Genomic DNA, 20,512 nt, shown 5'->3' on the forward strand with positions numbered 1-20,512 from the left:
TTAATGTTTGAGAAGAATATTTGTGGCAAATCACTTGAAAAAAATTAAATCTCTACATCTCAATGCATGAAGACAGTGCAAACAAATAGCTGTCATGCTAAAAAAAGTAAATATTTGCTGGTTTACTACTCAATCTTTCTGAATAAAACAGTGTGCACAGTAATACACTAAATTAATTTCTTTGCAATTATGTCATTGCATCATGTCACACCTTTAATTTATTTGATGTGTCTGATTGTTCAGTAGCATATACTCATATAATACAATACTCATAAAATATTAACCACAATATTTCTTTGGTCTGCATTATCAACAAGCAGGTGCAAACTAAGAGAAAGTCGTCCTGGTCTTTTGTATTTCAGAATAATTAATTAGAAATAAAACAAACCATACATTTATACTTCAAATAAGGTTATCTCTAAATTTCATTATAACACTTTTAGAAAATAATGTTCATACTGCTGTCACTGAAAAAAGTTCCTTTAAGCCTGCACCTTGCCTGTCTTTGTAGCCTGCAAGCCCATGTGAGACTGTTTCTGATTAATGCTAAGATTTGGCTTGTGAGTCAGAACACTGCAGTCAGAAGTAGTTCTGAAGAGACTTGTCTTTAGCTTCCTACTAAAATATTTACCTAGAGAAAAATAATGTGAAACACAGGTATGGTTCCCACCTTGACACTGTTAAATTCAGTGTACGTATTTCTATTGAAACTCCTAGGAGCAAGACTAGGCCAAAAGTCCAAATCATATTTGTGGTCTACTTTCATAGGTTGTTCATATTTGTAGAAAAGTTTCACACAGACCAGGCAATGAGTCAATCTGCCATTTCAAGTACAGTGGGCAGTAACATAGATTGAATGAGGGTTGTCCCTCTTTCCTAAGCACTATCTGGTACAGTGTACAAGAAAATAGAAAATGGCTGTGCAGAATGATCAGAAGAAAAAGTCTGTCAGAGGCTGGAAAGTCACTCTGAAGTGGTGTGCCAGGTACAGAGAAATCTGGTGAAATCCCAACTGGAAAAGCCTTTAAAGGAATAGTAGTATTACCCACTGATGGCCTCACTGCCTGGGTGTGGATGCAGTGGGGAGCGAAAGCCTTATTTCCATCAGAGTTTCCAGGAAGGTGGAGGACTTCACAGCTTCCTTGTTTCCAGTTTGCTTGCCTACAGGGGCAGTAAGACCAGAACAAGTTAAGTATGCAGATGTTGTTTGTCAAAGAAACTCTAGAAAAGTCATAAGAGAAGAACCAGAATCTTGGGAGTGTGTGTTTGAAAGTAGCTGTACATGTGCCACTATCTGGATTTGCATCCCTGTTTATTCTGAACCCAGGTTAATTTTGGCCTGAGTGTGCACAGCTTTCTTTTTCCCATCCTGTGTATGCGCTCCATAGCCATGACATGACCTGCCTGTGTAGTTAATCCAGGGCTCAGCAATTTCCTCAGCCAGGACTTGCGTGAAAGAGGGAGCTCAGGGGGGAGATATGACATGAATGAGACACTGATGGCACTGAAACCTAGAGAGGCATCAGGAGTTAGGGGACCTGAATCAGATTTAAAAGCTGGGCTGAAAGGAAGAGATTATCTAAAATGATGAATATTAGAATGAAATCTATACTTATATTTTACCCAACCATCCTCAGAAGGAGATGCAGAACTTGGAGCACAACATCAGATCAAATTATACACTGGATCCTTGATCACTCTATGAACAGCAAATGCAGTAAGATACAGTTTATACCAGTCTTGCACAGGAAGGAGAGCTGTCCTCAAATCATTGAATAATAAAAATTAACACTCACAATCCTTGTTTCTGCTAAAAGAGGTAGTATAATTTGTCCTGTATAAAATGAAGATTAACTTCTATTACTGCAGGAGTTGTTTGTTTTGGTTTTTTTTTCAAACTGCTTTTGTTTTAAACTCTGCACTCAGGAAGATCTGTTCACAAGCTCAGCACAGAACCACTGAGAATCATTCATGAGACACTGGAAGAGTCCTCTGATTGGATTTATGGCTTTTTTTCTTTACTGTCTGACATCGTATGGAGTGATGATGATGACAGTGATGAAGGTATTTGTAACATAAAGGCTTCTGTAACTGCTGTAACTGCTGTTTTACACGCATTAGGTTGGCTTATTCAGCTTTTAACCTCACAGACAAGAACGTCAAACAAAATGAAAAGTGAACATTGTTGCTAATAAAGCATCCACTGGCTATTCCAATCAGTAAATTGGCCTCCTTGTTAGCTTTCATCTCATGTTTAAGGTACTATTACAGAAAAGCTGTCAGAATCAAATATTACCATTAGGACATCTTGAAGAAAAGAGCACTAATTTATATACGACTTCAAAGCCACAATCAAAGTATGCATCAGAATATTGCTTCAGAGAATGGAAATAACTATTTTCTTTTAATCAGCAAGAATCTAAAGAACCCTGAAAAATATAAAAGATACATCAAGAAACTTAAAACTTTTTTTATTTGACATATTGATGACAGGTCAGTATATTGAAACAAACAAACAAAAAAATAGCATTGCTACTGAACTAACGGGATTTTGGATGGCACATTGCAAACAATTCAGTTTACTAGAAATTATGGTTCTGCCATTATGATGCCATTCTTCATGTGACATCATCTGATAAATGAAAGTACATTACTAATATTTTGATTTTGGAAATAACTCTCCTTCTGTTAAACAAAAAACCAAAACAAAGCAAAAAATAAAACCTAGTTCCCCAGTATGAGCAGAGACTGCTCACAGTCAGTAGTGCATCATCGTGTCACATCATATTGGTCATTCTGACAAGCAATGAGTGTAGGAGTGACATCTTCATTTCACGGTAGTTTATTTTATATTCTATTTGGCTACACCAGAATATAATTAAAAAGAGACATGTACTGAAACTGACTTCTACTCATTTGTTCAGAAACTTGAGATATTATCAGATGTTTATCTTTTAATATATGCATGAGCTTTTTATATTAGTACCATACATGAATGCTAAGAGATAGGCTGCTACATGTGAGTCCGTGAATTGGGCATCCTATTCTGAGATATGATTTACAACTAGCAGAATGCCAGTCTCTCATAAGGTTGACAAACAGAAAAGATGAAACATAGAGAGATTGGTAAAATTTTATCAGTGTGCATTTTTAGCGTTTCATAGCTCCCAAAGCACGTGCAAACTTTCAAACACTCGAGTGTGTAAGTGTTAATGGCAGTAGGAAAAGTCATAAAATACCTGACAGACAAAAATTTGAGATCTGATGTTCACCAGGTTTGGAAAACTCAGTCCTAACAGCCTTTGGCCCAAGTGGAATTTCATTAATAAATTAATTGATAATTATTTATTTATTAATTAATAAATAATAATAATATTCACAGGAGTGTGAATAGGCAGTAAGGCATCTTACTGCACTATATCATAAAAACTAAGTGCATGTGAGCACCCTGCCCATTCTGTGCTGTAGTCAGCGCAGCTGAGGCTTCACACTAGCCAGTCATTCAGGCTCACTCCTTCAAATTCTGTGTCCTACATGGAGGTGGAATAACATATTGTAGCAATCAAGCGCTGTAGTTACACTGAAATGGATTATTTTTTGCCTTGGGTTTCACTAGAATCATTGCTAGATTTGCAATCTTGCTAAACTGCATATCTGTTTTATCGTTTGGAATTAAAACAAAACCAGTGAGCCTTTTCTTAAAACATGGAAACATGTATAAAGTAAAGCAAATTGTAAATTGTAGCCACAAGTTATTATTCAGAAGCACAAATAGAGATTTGGATGTTTCCTTAGTTACTACTGCATCTTGAATTTATCTACCCAAAACTCCATGGCAAGAGAGATTCTTGATGAAAAATCCAAAATCTCAGAACAGATGCTTGGCATTTAGCATATAAAGAAGCAAAATTATTTTTTGAAATTAAAAGAAGACAGCATGAAAAAAATGTGGGTTTGTTTTTGGTTTTTTTTTTAATGATATCTTTTCTCTGATATCTGTTTTTTCTCTTGGTTTAGGTGAAATGGAACCTTCCCTGAAAAAAGGTTGGTCAGTTTCTTAACTATAGAGGGAAAATATTTGTTAGTCATTTTAAGAATTAGCTGGTGTACCCGTGATATAAATTCTGTCAATAGTTACATGGCAGTCTACTAACCTTATCAGTTGTGCTCTAACAAACTTATTAAATGCAAAACTCAAGTAATAATACTTACTGAGCTGTTTGCTGCTCTGTGAGAATTCTTTACTCTTCCACCATTAATGAGAAAATCTGAAATTTTTTCATTAAAAAATAGAATTAACAGAAATATTATTTATGTCCTTGTCATGCTTGTAGGACTCCTGTTAATGCCAAGGAGTTAGTTATATGTATGTCTGGATAGAAATAAAGTTCAGGAATAATAACATGGAAAGTGTATTTAGTGAGAAATAATGATGAGGTACTGTCAAGCATTTTACTGTGAGCCAACACAGGACCCTAAAATAAGGACTGCTTCGTAATCTTCTGAAAAAATTACTTAGTTATCATTGAATTTTTAAAGCAGACAAGGGAAGGAAATAGGATTTATATTATAACCTTTATAGATATTGAAATTGTTACACTGAAACATAATACTTTAGTTCAACTTCTATTAAATCAAAGTGAAAATGTATTAGAAGGTTGGAGTTACTGGTGATAGAATGTAAAGCTTTTCAAAAATAGGGTGGTTTTTTCCTCCATATTGAGCAAAACTCGAGAATAGTAGGATGTGTAACCAGCCTTCTGTGAACTGAATTTGGTATCCATCAAATTCTCAAGAGGTAAATGCCCATATTGAAGAATCTATCACCCCAGTTGCTTCTGAGATTACAAACCAGTTTTCTCTGAAGTTAACTGGAACTGGATCAGGCTTCTAAGTAATGAAACATTTTGTCAGTCTCAATCTGGCATCCAAGGAATTAATAGGCTTGAAGATCTGGACCAATCATCTTTCTTTGGATGATTCCTCATGTTAGGAAAATTTACAGACAGTATATGAAAAAATTCCATCTCTTTACTTTGTCTGTAAGAACTGTAGAACCTTCAGAATCACCCTGTCTCTTTTCCAATAGAGACAGATGCATTTTTAATTTTACAGAGGGTGCACAGAATCTGAAGCTGTATCACATTGCTGGCAAGGATGAATGTGGGTGGAATGTGTCTTCTCACCATGGGCCAGTGTAGGGGCCAGGCTGAAAGTGTTGCTACTTCATGGCTAGGAAGGCACAATCCATAAAAACACTATGGACAGCAGCATGCTCAGAATTGCAATCCCTGCTTCTCTGGAAATCAGTGACACAGGCCTTACCCATTGCATTGGGACACAAAGTTGTAGAAATAGAATTCACAGAAGTCATATAGCTGAAGCAGCTGAAAGCTGCTTAAATTATAAGCTGTTGGAAGTGATGATATTATTGTTTGGATCTAAAAGTCCTCCATCCAAGGAGCCAATGTATCTAACTGCTGGCTTGGAATGTTTTCCTCACTATTCAAAGCTCACAGCCTGGCTCTGGAGATGAATCTTGAGAGGGTCTTCTATCTTTGGTATGAAGGAAATGGACAAAGAGCTGGTGATTTCTCCAGATCTGGTATCTTACAAGGTAACACAGCCACACAGAGGTAAAAATTTTGAGTGGGCTTTTTCACTTTTGGGATTCAGGATTCAGGTCAAGATTCTCCTTCTGTCCTTTAGAGGATAAACATTCTCTTCCTTGTCTCCCTGCAAAACACTGTCCCTTGACTGGGACTGCTGAAGATAGTACCCCTTTCTGAGTACTGCCATCAGCTTTCACATAGCAACATCCTCAAATAACTTACCATCTCCAGGTGACTGGAGGTCTCCATTTCATCCTGGAAGCCAGGATCGGGCCTTTTCTATACTTGATTTTGTCACTTTTTTACTAGGCTACAGAAATACAACATATGTGGCCTGAAGCCACCAGTCCCTTGGAAATGCCAGTGCAGAGTACTGCATGTGTCAGTGACAGGCATCTCTCAGCCCCTCAGAGCTTTTCCTGTCTCTCTACAGACTTCTTGTAAAACTGTATAAACATCAAAGAGCTTAATTGCTGGGGTCTAAGGCTAAAGAGAAGTTTTCTGAGAGCTCTGTGTTGCAGTCTAGTGAACAGCTTTTCTGCTTAGGCACAGTGAAATTCCCTCCTGGTGCTAAAGCTCAGGAGCACAGAAGGCAAAGCCCTGGGAGGTGAGCCAAGGGCTCAGGTGAGCTCCTGCAGGTAGCAGTCTCACAAACATCACAATCTGTTCCCCTGAGCATGAGGTGCAGATCTCTCTGAGTAGCTTTTCTTTTTTGTGCTGTCATTTACACTGTCCATAAATAAGACTTCCAGAATAAAACTTTCTAAACCAAACAAGACACTACATTGGTGATTTTTACCGTATTGCTGCTGTTAGGACAGGACCCAGAAGAGGACCATCTATACAACTAGATATGGAGATTTTGGGGTATCAAAATTTTAGTTTGATCCATGAAATTAGAACTAAATTTTTTGGTTATGGAGTGTTCTCTGCTTACCTGTAGAGGATCATTTCTTCTTCAAAATCCCTTCCACTCTGAGCAGCAATTTTATCTATAGCTTTATGAAGGATCTTTCTTTAGGAGACACTGGCATTTGAACATTTTAAACAAGAAAAAAACCACCCAGTGAGATTGTACAGTATACTACTGCTGTCTCCAGAAGATGAACAGATTGATATTTTTCACATTTATATGGAAAACCTCTGTCAAATTTCACTCTTGAAATGTGCACTATGGTTGCTGTGTCTGATATTTAAGTATTTGTATTGGATCTAACCCACAGTTATTGTAGCATTCATGAAGACAATGAGAGTTTTTGAAAAATCTCCATGTCTATTTTTAGTGTATGGACAAGGCTTCACTCTTTTGTTTTGCTGGCTAGCAGCTTTCATGAATGCTAAAATGTTTGCACAAAACTTGCTTTATGATGGAATATAGTAACTGAAAAAACCAGGATTGCTGGTACCACAATACAATTGCATGTTGGAAAAAATTGAAGGGGAGTGACAAGGACATTGTCTAGCCATGAAAAAAGAAAAGTCTAATCATAATTATGATCCCAAAGAAAGCAAAGGTCTCTTTCCTAGAGATGTAAATTAAAAGCAAAGGTAATAGAAGTACAGGTAATGACAATGGGCTTCCACAGGCAGTGGGATTAATATCAGTTTCAGAATTCTTTAGAATATATGAAAATATCTCTCAAGCACCTTTTTCTATTGCAATTATTTTTTACAGTCCAAGTCTTATAATGAATATTTATCTTCAATAATTGGAAAAGAATGAGCATTTAATATTGTCTGGAAAAGCAGTATTCTTCAGTGGACATAGTAAAAGGTTGTTCTGGAAGGGACTTTGCAGTCTTTAACAATGCATATTCTCAACATAAAAAAACTATAAGGCATTTTCACAAAAGACATAGAGAAGTTTAATTCTTTCTTTCAGACAATTTGCTTTTGGTTTCATTTCTTTCTACAATTATGAAGGATAATCTTGTTCATTTTTTCAGGGTTAGTTTCACCTTTAGGCACACATTCAATTATTTGACAACTGTATGCTTGTATGTTTTTACTAAGAATGGTTGCTATAAAAAAGAAAGTGGGGGGTTTTGTTTGTTGTTTTTTTTGTGGACACTACTGGACTCAGTTGTAAGTTTGGAAAAGAGCTGAGAAATCAAAAAATTAGAAATAAAGATCTGTAAATAATAAGGAAGTACAGACACTTCAGCATTGACAACCATGCCTAAAAAGGTAATTATTAAACTAAAAGTAATTTTAATTTCAATAAATACTATTCACTTAAAAAGCAGAGTAAGAAATAAAGCACCGTCATGACAGTTATCCATCTCTCTATTACCAAGAAGTTTTATTATTGGCATAAAATTATTCTTACCAACAATCAAAAGAAACATTTCCTTTTGGTAGAGACGGGTCTCAAATTTTCTGTAAGTTAGCCTGTCTTTGAGACAGAAAAATGGGGCTTTGAGTTTTTTCTTAGGAAAATGCAATTTAAAAAATCATGGATTACAACAAAAAGCCAACACAGAATACAAATTTGTGTTAAAGTTCACAAGAAATTTTGTGAAATACAAATTAACTTTTTGGCAAAGCACCTTATCCATCTGTCTCCAGTTCAAATGAGAGTATCATTGCCAGAGTATTAGGCTGGTTATTAATATGCTGAAGACACATCATGGTCCTAAAAGACATGTCAGCTTCTGAGGGTATGGTCAGTTACACTGACTCATCCTCGGCAGCTCTGGCCAAGGTGCAGTTGCCCCAGACCTGACTCCACACACCCACTCCTATTAAACCCTTCTCCAACCCAAGCTTAGGCTTGTCAGAATTTTTTCAGCAGAATCTATCGGCTTGTTCAGACGTGAGTATTGATCTGTGCTCACAAACAAGGTGCTCTGAAAAGGAAAGGTTCTCAGACCAGACAATTTCCTACATCACTTTTTGATATGGTGATCAAAGGAACATATACTACATCTTTGCTTGGGAAAGGGGACAAGAAGGAACAACCTGCTTAGAGAGGGCAGGGGGTTTGCTAATTTGGATTTGAAAGTAGTTTTGATATGATAGCCTGTACAAGTCTAAAAAGAACTGTTTTCAGTATCCAGGCAGAGTAGGGAAAAGCATACTGACAAATACTTAAGTTGTTAGTCCTACAATTTATAACGTGTGTCAGATTGTTTTTATCTATTTAAGCACCTAAGAATGTATGATCAGACAAAAAGTCCAGCTCACCCAGTGGATGGGAAAGAAGTCCTTATTGCTGCCCTAGAGTGACCAGTGCGAATACCTCCGGAAGTATATCAGAACTGTTAAAAATACAGCAATAATTTCCCCAAAGAATTCTCCATATTCCAAGCATTTTTCCCTGTGAAGAGATACAGTATTTGCATGGCTGTAATCCATCTATGATTTCTTGTGAACCCTAGGCTACAGACAGTTTGGAAATGAACTAGAGAAAATAAATTCAGAATACCATAAATGAAACCTGAAAACTGCGTTACCAGTGTAGTTGTCATACATGTGTCCTAAAAATAATTATGCAGTTTCATTCATCCCTAAAGTATATACCTATTTGTACTGATACTGTCTTCTGAATTCAGTTGCTTTTATGTTGCTGTATGGTGATGTTCCCTTCTCTGTATCCGAGTTGCTATTAAAGATCTCACTAAAAGGCTTTCTCTGTCTCCCCAGGCTGCACTTTACCGTAAAGCATTTTGCATATCTTTGTGTAAAGTACACCCTGTGTTAAAAGATAGAAATCATTGATTGGTTCAATTCTGAGATGTTAAACTGCTTTTCCAGATATGGTTTTTTTTTCATTTTTCATTTTTGTGGCATCCATTTCTGTTATTAATGTTCTTTAACAATTTCATCTGGTTTTACTTACATTGATCAATACAGTAATAGCATATCCACCATAAAATAGCATTTTATAACAGAAAGAAAATATTTTCCATATTACCCAGATGAAAAAAGATAATATACCACCAGGGAACAGAGATGTTCAATTATAGTTCTTTTGCCTTTTTCAGAATAGTGATTTGGTTTCAACTTGAGCTGAAACTTTTCAATCCAAACTTACCAACTATATTTTAAAAGAGAGAGAGAGAACTTTGGGCAACAAGGCTAGTAGGGACCCTGGACAGAAGTGAAGTAGAGGAGAGGTTTGCAGCTGTTTAAGTTATCCTCTTACATCAGGGAAAACCTTAAGTGAAGCTATCCATGTAATCTTTGTGGAAATCTTAATTTGTGCCCTGGTGGTGGAAGGAATGGGAAGGAATGACTATTTACAGACTAATACAGTAAGGTAGAATCTGCAGAGTTAGTGTTTTTGAAATCTTGGTAAGGTAACTGAGTCTGTGATTCCTTTTTACTGTATTTTTAACTCCTTTCACAAACAAACAAAGAAACAAAAACTCCAAGCAAACAACAATTAAATAGATTTGTATGGGAAAATATTTGTTTGATGTTAGTCAAGATTAGAGATTTTAGATATAATTGTATATATAATTTTGCTCTAAGATGTCTACAAGCCTTTCCTACACTTTTTTCTATAGGAATTTACACTTAATTAAAGGCAGAATGATAAAATTGGCTATGAAAAATATCATTTAATACTGAGCCGGTAACATCTTTGCAGATTGGCATCCATAAGGAGAAGCATGTCAAGACAATTTCATGTTCCACTGAAGGGTAATAAAATCTGGTTTTCATCATGTGGCTCTATCTCTGATATTTTTGACTAAAGAGGTTGTCTGTCTTTTGGTTTTTGATTTTGGTCAAAGTGCAAGTAGCATTCATTTTAGATTTTAGAATCAAGGTACAGGACTATTGCCTGGAAACAAAAAACACAGATGTAACAAATTTTTATACATTAGGAATAAAACTTTATGTAAAAAATGTTTAGCATTGAAAACTTTTAATACCTTTCACTTTTAATTCTTTCAAAAGACCAGTCATTAAAATTCCACCATAAAAAAGTCCGCGTATGGTCTTCCTGAAGGATGCCAGTGCTGCTCACAGGACAATTAGTCAGATAATTGCAAGTACCTCCCTTTCCCTAAAAAGCTTTCTGATAAGATATTGCTTTTCTGTTTCAAATGGAAACATTAGCAGGGGAAAACAAGACTCAAAATAATCATAATAGAACAAATAAAGGGAAAGGAAAGGAAAGGAAAGGAAAGGAAAGGAAAGGAAAGGAAAGGAAAGGAAAGGAAAGGAAAGGAAAGGAAAGGAAAGGAAAGGAAAGGAAAGGAAAGGAAAGGAAAGGAAAGGAAAGGAAAGGAAAGGAAAGGAAAGGAAAGGAAAGGAAAGGAAAGGAAAGGAAAGGAAAGGAAAGGAAAGGAAAGGAAAGGAAAGGAAAGGAAAGGAAAGGAAAGGAAAGGAAAGGAAAGGAAAGGAAAGGAAAGGAAAGGAAATCCTCAGTTTAACAAAGCAAATGGAGCTTGACATGGTACATAACCTTTCCTTTCATCTCCTTTGAAGTATGAAAGAAAAAAAAAGAATAGAAAGAAGAAACTTTTATTCTCACTCTAACTTGTAATTTCCAAAGAGGTGGATAAAAAATTCTGAAATAATATTTAACAGGCACTGTGGCCTGTTTCCTCATGTAGTGGATGAGCACAAAAACTGTTCAGCATTTTCATTGATAAGAGCAATTTGTGCCCTGTTGCATTTTCAGGAAAGATCTCACGACACAAGACTTCAGGAAAAGTTATGTACCCCAGCCTGAAGTTGTTGCGAATCCCCAGAACAGAGTGAGATCTAAGAAAACACTGGGGATTAGACTGTGCTACTGGCAAGCTGGTAGGGAAGTCACCTGAATAAGTCATATGTGTCACTCAGACTTTCCAACACTGAATTCACTTTCCAACACTGAATTTTCCAACACTGGTATTTAAGGCCTTCTGTTACACTGTCTTTGGTTCCCAGATATGGGCACAATACACCAATTTAATTCCCCAATTAAATATTTCCTGCTTTCTATTTTTTTGTTCCTGTTCTTTTTTTCCCTGTTACAAGGTGGTTTTGGTTTTGCTGTGGGGTTTTTTTTGCCTGTAGAGTATACAGCTACGTGATGTATTAGTAGTAAGATAGAAGTTGCTCTAATGCACAGCTTCCCTTCTTCTCCTCCTAGCCCCGCAAGGATAACTGTTACCCTCACCAGCTGGTACTATCTAGATTAAAAATAGACATCAGCTGCACAATTGAAAATTTCTCCTGAGGATACCAACAGCAAGAGAGTTGACTACAATTCTTCACACAGACAGCATCTAAAAGCACATTAGAAATGACATCTCTCTCATCTTCTAAGGCTCTTTACACCACTCATTCTTGCCTTGCCATCAATATCTATTTCTACCAACTCTTCAGGATAATCAGCTTCCTTCTACCTAGTCTTGATAAACTAGCAAGGATATAGCCCCATTAAATTGCTGGCAATAGCTGTAAGGGTTTTAACTGCTCAAAAGCAAATTATTAACCACTGTCTCTGAATTGGACTAATTTTCCTTTTCATGCTTAGATATTTGTAAGGGAAAGAATGTTAAAGCACTGATGGTGTATATTGTTGTGTTACCTGTAACAGATTATAAAAAAGATGACTAACTGGTAAAATTTGTTAGGAAAAAAATTGATTCCCATTTCATACAAAAGTCCATCTGCTTAATTATACCTTTAAAACACTAGATATATTAAAACTACATTCTATCTTCACTGCAGTATTTAAGTGGAAACAGGATGGCTTTAAGCATGGAGGGTAATGTCGAACATCAGGTCCAGAGATAAATGCCCAGTTCTCTTGCTCATTTTCTGGGTTACCTTAGGTAAAGCATATTTGTGTTCCAAATAAGAACCCCTTTTTTTTTCTACTTTGTATCTTATATCATTGGCATTTTTAATATAGTTTTTGGGATTTTATTTAAACGTATATTTCATCTGTAAGATGGAAACTCAGTGGAGGGTAAGGTGCAGCAGGTGTTTTAACAGTGCCAGAATGCTACTCACCATTTTATCCTCTAATGAAGCAAGATGCAAGGCTGTGCTTTCCCAGTAAGAGAAGAAATGCATCCCTCAAAGTTTGAACTCCTGTGTTACAGAGATGGGGTATTTATATCGTGTTATAAAACCATGTGGTACCTAAAGTAATTCATGTAGGCTGAGGCTGATCTAAGCTATTATAGCACAATAAAATTGAAATAGCTGAGAATAATGCTATCCATTTTACTATATTATATAAAAGGACATAGCAAAAAATCAAAATCAGAAACACAAAGGCAGACAAAGAAGGGAACCAGGAGAATCTCCTCATGCCCTAGCATGAAGGGCTGTACTCTTCATTCACACTGATGTAAACCTGCACAGTGCTGACCCACTAGTTCACACAGATTCAAGGGACTGTAATTATTTTCTCCCATCCTGATCTTCCTGGAGCTGGAGTGCTGTGCTGTTGTTAGACACTGTCAAGTGCTGTTAATGAAAATTAGCTGGATGAGAGGTGGGGAAGCTGCCGCCCAGACTGTGCTGTTCAGCAGGGATTTCCAGTAAAGCTGCCTGCAATACTGATCTTCAGCTGACTGTGAAGGTCTGCTTTGGGTCAACAGGACACAGATATATCAGCCTGACAGCAACAGAGTTGAGTGTGTCTCCCTCCAGCATCTTGAAATGGTCAGTGAGAAGACTCTTAGCTTTCCTTTTTGGAGTTATTTAAAATAATCACCCTGCATGTTCTGTATATCTGCACAAGACCTGAGGTCTAGAGAAATTAGCATCAAGCAGTATCCATATTTAAGGAAATACCTATTCGAAACCCAAGCAACACAAGGCGAACAATAATTTTTCTTGTCTGCCTAATATTTTAAGGAAATAAACAATGAAGTACAGTTTTTAAAATAAATACTCCCTTACAATAATTTTATAAACTGTGCTGTCATCTCATAAAGAATCGAAATGGTTGCTGTGGTGACAAAGATCATCCTTGCTGCTGCTTGATTCTGTCATTTTTCTAAACAAGAATTCGTAATATTTAGGATTTATTAACAATGTGCCACATTGATAGAGATAAATTACATGCCTTAAACTGGCCATGTAAGTCTTCTATGGTATTACAACCACTTTGTCAACCCAGCAATAAGATATGATGTGATTACTAGAAAATTAAAGCTATTTGTCATAAAAGATGAAGCAGAGAGTATCAGAACTCTCAGAAAACAACAACAAATCTCCAATAATCTAATGTGTTTCCTGATTTTAAATACTTTGAAGTTTGCAAATAGCTACTATTTTCTGATTTGTAAATTGTTCCAGATTAGCTTATACTGAGACTAGATTTATTTATACTGGGAAAATTTGGGTTGTAATTGAACTGAATTGATGTGTTCTAGGCTGCAATTTTTATGATGGTTGAGACTGTAATGGGGAGTTTGTGAAGAGACCCTAATGATGGGACACTTTTGCAGTATATAAAAGCATATATGCACACACCTGTGTGTTATGAAGATGTATTTCACTTCTAGGAATTTGTGTATGTTTCTTTGTGATGTGTGGTATCCTAACTGTAACAGAAACTTAGATGAGATTCTCAGCGTGGCTCTCTAAAACGTATATTTCTGTGCACCTTACTGTAATATTTGTGTGAAGCAAACTACACTTCTGGTACAGTGTGAGCCTGGTTTAGATAACCAGCTCTAGAGTCATTACTCTGTACATATTTTGTGGTCAAACTAGCACTAAATTCCCTAAATAGTAATTTTAAAGCCTTTTTTTTTTTTTTTTTTTTGAAAGGACAAAGGTTTATTCTTATTTTATACTTATTTTTTCAAGAAAAATAGGCCTATTTTCTGTTGTGAGACACGAAATAGATGATAGAAACGCAGCACAGCTGAAGCATATTAAAATAAGCAAGGAATATGTATCTGTGTAAATGACTCTGCCTGAAGAATATGAGTTATTCATATTCACCTCTGTATGTAGGGTGACCTCTTGAATTCAGTGAGAAATGTCTCCACTGTATGTTGCAATGCAGAGGAAGTGACTCAGCTTTCTTTAAGTTCCCTGAGTCAGTGTTTGGAGGCAGGCTGGAACACTGGCATGGAGAACTACTCAGATGTGCCCAGAATTAGGGAGCAATCCTCCATCTGTTCCTGTCTTGCAGCATTCCTACCACTACCTAAACTTTGCTACCTAAACTAGACCATGCATCCATTTAAGCAAAACAAGTGGGTAAAGTTTGAAAATCCAGCAACAGAATTCTCTCAGTTGATAGAAATAAAATATCCTCACATATTTGAAAGAAAAGTAATCCAGGCTCAGCTGAAATACAGTAAATCAGTACAGTATATTTCTTCTATTCTCAGCCTTTGAGGTTTATAGAACAATAAATGAACTGCACTCCCAGAATGAACAGAACAAGATGAAAACTGAATAAAAACTCCTTTTAGCTTAATGACATAATATAATTAGCTTAGTTGTGTCTCCATACATTAGTGGCTAACAGTGATACGTAATTTAGCCTTTGTTGCTCTTTATCTCAGAACAAATATTCTCTCTATCTGAACACAACATAGGGTGATGTCATGGAATAGTTATGTTTTTTTGCAAACCACACATAAAAATTATTTCAAATATGAAATACTGTCCAATAAAATGTTCTGCATTATTTTCAAGGACTTATGCAAATATTTGGGGAGAGAAAATTCCTTCTCCTACTGGATTTCTTTGGCAATGTGTATCCTGTTAAAACCTGAGAAAATAACTAAGGTTGTAAGTGAAATATTTCAGTTGTCTTCAAAGGCATTAGAGTGGCTTCTTAGAGTTGAAATGTAATATGCATAACTTTTTCTCAGCTGGATTAATTTTGGGGTCAGTGTTCTTGTTATTTAGACCCTGCAGACTACAGGTAACACTGAAATACAAGGAGACATCTCCTACAGAGTCTAATGAGATTTGCATTTGCTTTTGTCAAAAACAAATTTGATCCAGTATTTTAGACCAGTTTCCTAGTGCAGGAAATATGTGCACAGTACAATAAACCAGGCACTCTGTAAAGTCTTAATGACTTTATTGCACAGTCATTATTGCATTTGTAATAAATGCCCTTTAAATTTCTACAGCTGTGTGCAAAGAGAGCTATGCAAGCTTTGTTTCTGGTTTGCTTTTTCAAAAAATTCAACATTTTACATTTTCAATATTATCCTGGTTTGACACAATAAGGACAGTAGAAAAAAGAGTTATATGGAAGTATATAGCAGTAATTTAATATCAGTATTACAGCTGAAAAATTTTGTTTAAAAGGAATGGCATAACAAGGGCAGATAAATACTGTACCACTTCCTCCTCTAAGAAGGCAGTTCTCAGTTTTCGGTATACAGCATGGTCAAAATGAGTCATTCTCCAAGACAGCGATTTCTAACCTGGGAACTTCTATCTCTGTAGTTTGTATAGAGCATTGAGCATACCTTTTATTGTGTGTTGGAGATACCAATTCAGTATGTGAGCTTCAAAAATTTTAGAAAATGTAATAAAAACCCCATTTTTTCCTTCCAAAGGTAATTTGGAAAACATAAAATACTAGTCTTGGAAAACAACTCAAGATACATGCAAAAAAAATGTTTAGTAAAAGCATGTTTTTCTGATTCATGACCAACACACGCTGCTGTATAGCTATTACAGATTAACAAAACCTATTCTTGCCTTTAAAAGTAGCTGTATGGCTCAATTAAAAACAGAATAATTATTAAAGACACTTAATGTTGTGATTTTTATCCATATATATCATCTGTGTATATATATAAAATTGAACTATATTATAGATAACACTGATATGCAGGTGATAAAGCCATGGCACTGCCATGATATTTTAAGCACTTTTTTTTTTTTTTTATGAGAATGCATCTGATAGTTTTATATGTGAAAATTATTTTAATATTGATAAATCTGCATTGCAATTTTTTCAGAAATTCAGAAACAGAAGACGGAGAGACCTGAAAAACGAACACCAGCGAAGGGTAACTCTTTATTTGTCTGTTTGCCTACATATATTTGTGTAATATACAGTGTCTGTGTTAACTACATATGTCACCGCTGTTGTATCATAGAAGCATTCAAAGATCAGTTGGCACAGACTGCAAATGATCAAAAATTCATGTATACCTCAGCATTAACACAACAAATGTAATTTTATGCTTGTGTGGCTAGACTGAAAATGCACATTCATAATAAGATTCTCCTGCTTAAACTTTTCAGGAAATCTTTTTTCTAGCAAAGTTGCAAGAAAGTTGAGTGTTGATGAACTTCCTCTGGTGCAAGAGGCATGAAGTGTGTTGGGCAAGGAAGAAAGCAAATTTATAGGCCAGTGGGTGTCATCCAAGTTAGGAAGTCATAGCTAAGAGTGAGCCAGGTGTGTATCAGAGATAAGAAAAACTTCCATTTTAAGAGCCTACTCTTTTTCAGGCTGTTTAATCTCCTATAACTGGCATTTTTGAAAAATCCACAGAGGAACTGGTTTGGACTGGTTTTCAGAGGTCATAAAAACGAAGGTGTTTCCTGTGATATTGGCAGGTTTTTTGCCTAACAGAGCTCCTCCATAAAGGCTAGGCCACGTAAAACTTGATGAGCATTCCTCTGATGCACCGGTGCTTGGCTTGATAATGGCAGGAGGAAGCAAGAAGGAAGCTTATTAAAATAGTATGTATACACATACACCCTCCCTCATGCAATTGTATTAATTTATATATATATTCTTAGTGTCTTTTTATAGCATTTTATATCTTTATAAAATGTTTTCATATTATTTTACACCTCCAGTTCTGTGCTAATCAGGGTCATCTGGACTGCCTAGAACTGTTTCCCGACTACTTAATAAATCATGTTGCATCAAAATGAATTTTTTAGGGTACCAATGGGCAAGCCAGGCAATAATGAGCTCAGATCCATTAGCAAGGATCCCACCTAAGGTCTTTTCAAGTAAAGTAATCTAAAAACACAAATGATGTTGCAATCTTGACCAAAACAGCCTCTTTTGTACCATTTCATCTATACAAAAGTGCATTTCTTTTTACAGAAGAATATTAACATTGCAAAAATTATTACAAAGAAATTATAAGATGCCAGAAAAAAAAAAAAGGAATTTGTTCAGGTGTCATTTGTTAAGTCAATTATTCAGGTGCCTGCTAAAGCAGACTCCAGCTATACAATCAATTACTGAAGCATAAACCAAATTTTTTTTCTATATTTTGCTTTCATGTTTAGTCCCAACAATGCAACTTGTACATAGGAGGAACAATTACAAGAAAACATTCCTCTGGCCTCAGTCTACAGTGTGATAAAGGCATGAATCTTTAGGGAATTTTACTGTTACCTTCTAAAGTACCTTCAGTAAATATGTACAAATACAGTCTTTTATTGTTTTTAATAAGAAAAATCCAAAAGTAAAATGAATGTCTCTAATAGCAGCAAACAATGGAAAAAACATTTCTGTCCTCTGCCCAAACATGTGGGAACATTAGAGTTTTAAAATTAATTTAATTATATTTTTTTGAATAGTCAAATCCTCTGAGTACAAGTCCCACAATTTACAAGGGAGTTCAATCCATAAGCCTCATTTTTGAAAGATTGAACTGAAATATGTGGAATAGTTATAATGAATAAAAATCCCAGATGGAAGAGGCTGAAATTAAAAGATTCAAACAGTATTGAGAGCCAGGGAAACTGGTGCCCTAAAATTTGCTTTTAATTAAATATTTTGATAAACTACTAGCAATAATGTCGATTTCAATTACTGTAGTCAATTTAATCCCAGAAAGAAGAAATACTCTGAGAAATAATTTCACAAAGCCATTGGTCATGCTTAAGAGCCCTGAAATCAAATTATTTCATGATAACGTGTACACATAAGCACAAATTCACTACAGAGTAGGGTCTTTCCAATTTGGTATTTGAGGTATTAGTAATTTCATAAGTGCAGTGGCACCTGGACTATATGATCAGGAGCTTGATCAGCCAGCAGAGGCATGATGGATTGATTATCCCCTTGTACCCAGCGCTCCTGAGACCACATCTTGATACTGTGTTGAGTTCTGGGCCTCTCAGTTCAGGAAAGCCATCCATTAACTGGGGCAAGTTCAGTGTGGGGCCACTGCAGTGGCCAGGGCTGGAGCAGTTGTCCGGCTGGGACAGGATGAGGCATGCGGCTGTCTTGGCCTGGGGCAGCTGTGCTGACATTCTGTCATTTTGTGATACTGTGTGGAATGTGCAGGACTCTGACGTGCTGCTGGAGCCTGTTTAAGGAATAGGTGATATAATTGTTATTACCATTACTACCAATAAGAGTTAACTACACATTATTTTAGGCAAAAAGTAAGAACAATAATAAAACGTATCGAGATAAAAGTACATGTAAGTACAGAAGCTCTGTCTAATGGAAGGTGCAATGGCAGTTTCTGATTTTTCTGGAAAATTGATCTTACCAGTGAAATGAATTGTCCTGCGCTTCTGGGAAATAGCTCTAATTAAAACAGGCATTGAGAAGGAATGGGAGAAGTTGTTTTACTGTGTGGCTTTCCCTAAAATTGCTTCACTAATACATTGCTGTTGGAGTGAGGTATGGAAGAAAACAATATAATGCTGCTTACCCCAGCAGACATATATTAAATCAAAGTGATTTTTGGACAGATAGTTGTGTGCTTCTGAACTGACACTTGCTGTTCCAGGTATTTTTTCAGAAACTATCTTTGAATTCAGCCTGATTTGACAAATAGAGGCCAGGCCCTTCAAAACTATTTCATTTATTGTGCATAGCATATCAACTTGTTAACAGGGCTGTACTGATAACGCAGGTATTAAACACCACAGAATAAAGCTATTTGTATTTTACCACATGGATAAATTATGAGACTATAAGGGACAAATTTAATGTGTTCCCATCATTTAATTTGTTGTAGCGGGAAGACAAAGTATTTGAGACAGCTAAATAGATAGAGCTAGACCATACAAATCCATACTATGCTAGAAATCCACGTAATTTCACCCAGTTAGCCAATTACAAGGCAAATTTCTGACACAGGGACTGTCTAGCCTGATTTCTCAAGGTATAGCTACAAATATGCCTCCATTAACTTTAAACTGGAGAACACGATACAGATGGCAACACAGCAATTGTTTCCTTACATTATGTATTTGGACCTCGGAGTCTATGTCCCTCTCCAGACAAACCCCTTTTTTTTTTCCAGTGTTCCTCCAAGAAGTATTAAGTTTTAGCCATCTAAAGTTACTTTACTTCTGAATGAAAGCATTGACACAGAGATTTAATGCTCTCTGACTAATGCACTCTAACTTCATTGTATTAGTTCATTTATCTTAACTTTCCTGAGAGTGCTGCTCTGTAGACAAGTACTTAGTCTGTTAGCTGGAGCGAGCAATCTTTGCTTCATGCTTACTGCACTCATCACCTGGCTTTATAATAAGCAGCAGACTTAAGACTTACTCAGCTTGAAGCTATTTTTACTTCTCTTAGGTATGGAAGCAGTGTCTTACTACATCTCTTCTTTTTGCACTTTCTGGTTTTGGGTGTGGAATGTCCTTGGAGAACTTTATCGGAGAAAACCTAAATCACATCCCACTTCACTATGTCTTCAATTTGATGCAAATAAAATCTACTATGATGTTTGAAATTTGGAAAATCCTCTCACATATACGCTACACTTCTTGTTTTTATTTTTCTGTGAAGTAGATAGCAATATTAAGTTTGGAATACGTTGTTAAATTACCTTCACATTTTCCATTATAAGTTTCTATTTTAGATTATTTATAAATTTATCACACTCCAGTCACTTAGGATGAGATTTCCCACGTTCATCTTTTTGCCTCAGGCAGAATTTTCATTCAAAGACATGCAAAAATGTTTCAGCAATTTCCAAAATCTAGGTTAGAGAAAATTAGGTTGGGGTGCT

The 20,512-nt window shown here is 36.0% G+C and overlaps 1 protein-coding gene across 15 annotated transcripts in view; it reads left to right on the forward strand.

The window, feature by feature from the left end:
- Nucleotides 1-20,512, forward strand: part of TRDN (triadin) — a 231,443-nt gene that overhangs the window by 48,429 nt on the left and 162,502 nt on the right. For all 15 annotated transcript variants that reach the window (XM_082276583.1, XM_082276584.1, XM_082276586.1 and 12 more), the window contains 3 exons: nt 1,927-2,064; nt 4,018-4,044; nt 16,520-16,570. In XM_082276583.1, the coding sequence (XP_082132709.1) occupies nt 1,927-2,064; nt 4,018-4,044; nt 16,520-16,570 (216 nt within the window). The remainder of the gene's footprint in view (nt 1-1,926; nt 2,065-4,017; nt 4,045-16,519; nt 16,571-20,512) is intronic.

Source organism: Coloeus monedula (assembly GCF_965178545.1).
Source record: "Coloeus monedula genome assembly, chromosome: 2".
Taxonomy (NCBI): domain Eukaryota; kingdom Metazoa; phylum Chordata; class Aves; order Passeriformes; family Corvidae; genus Coloeus; species Coloeus monedula.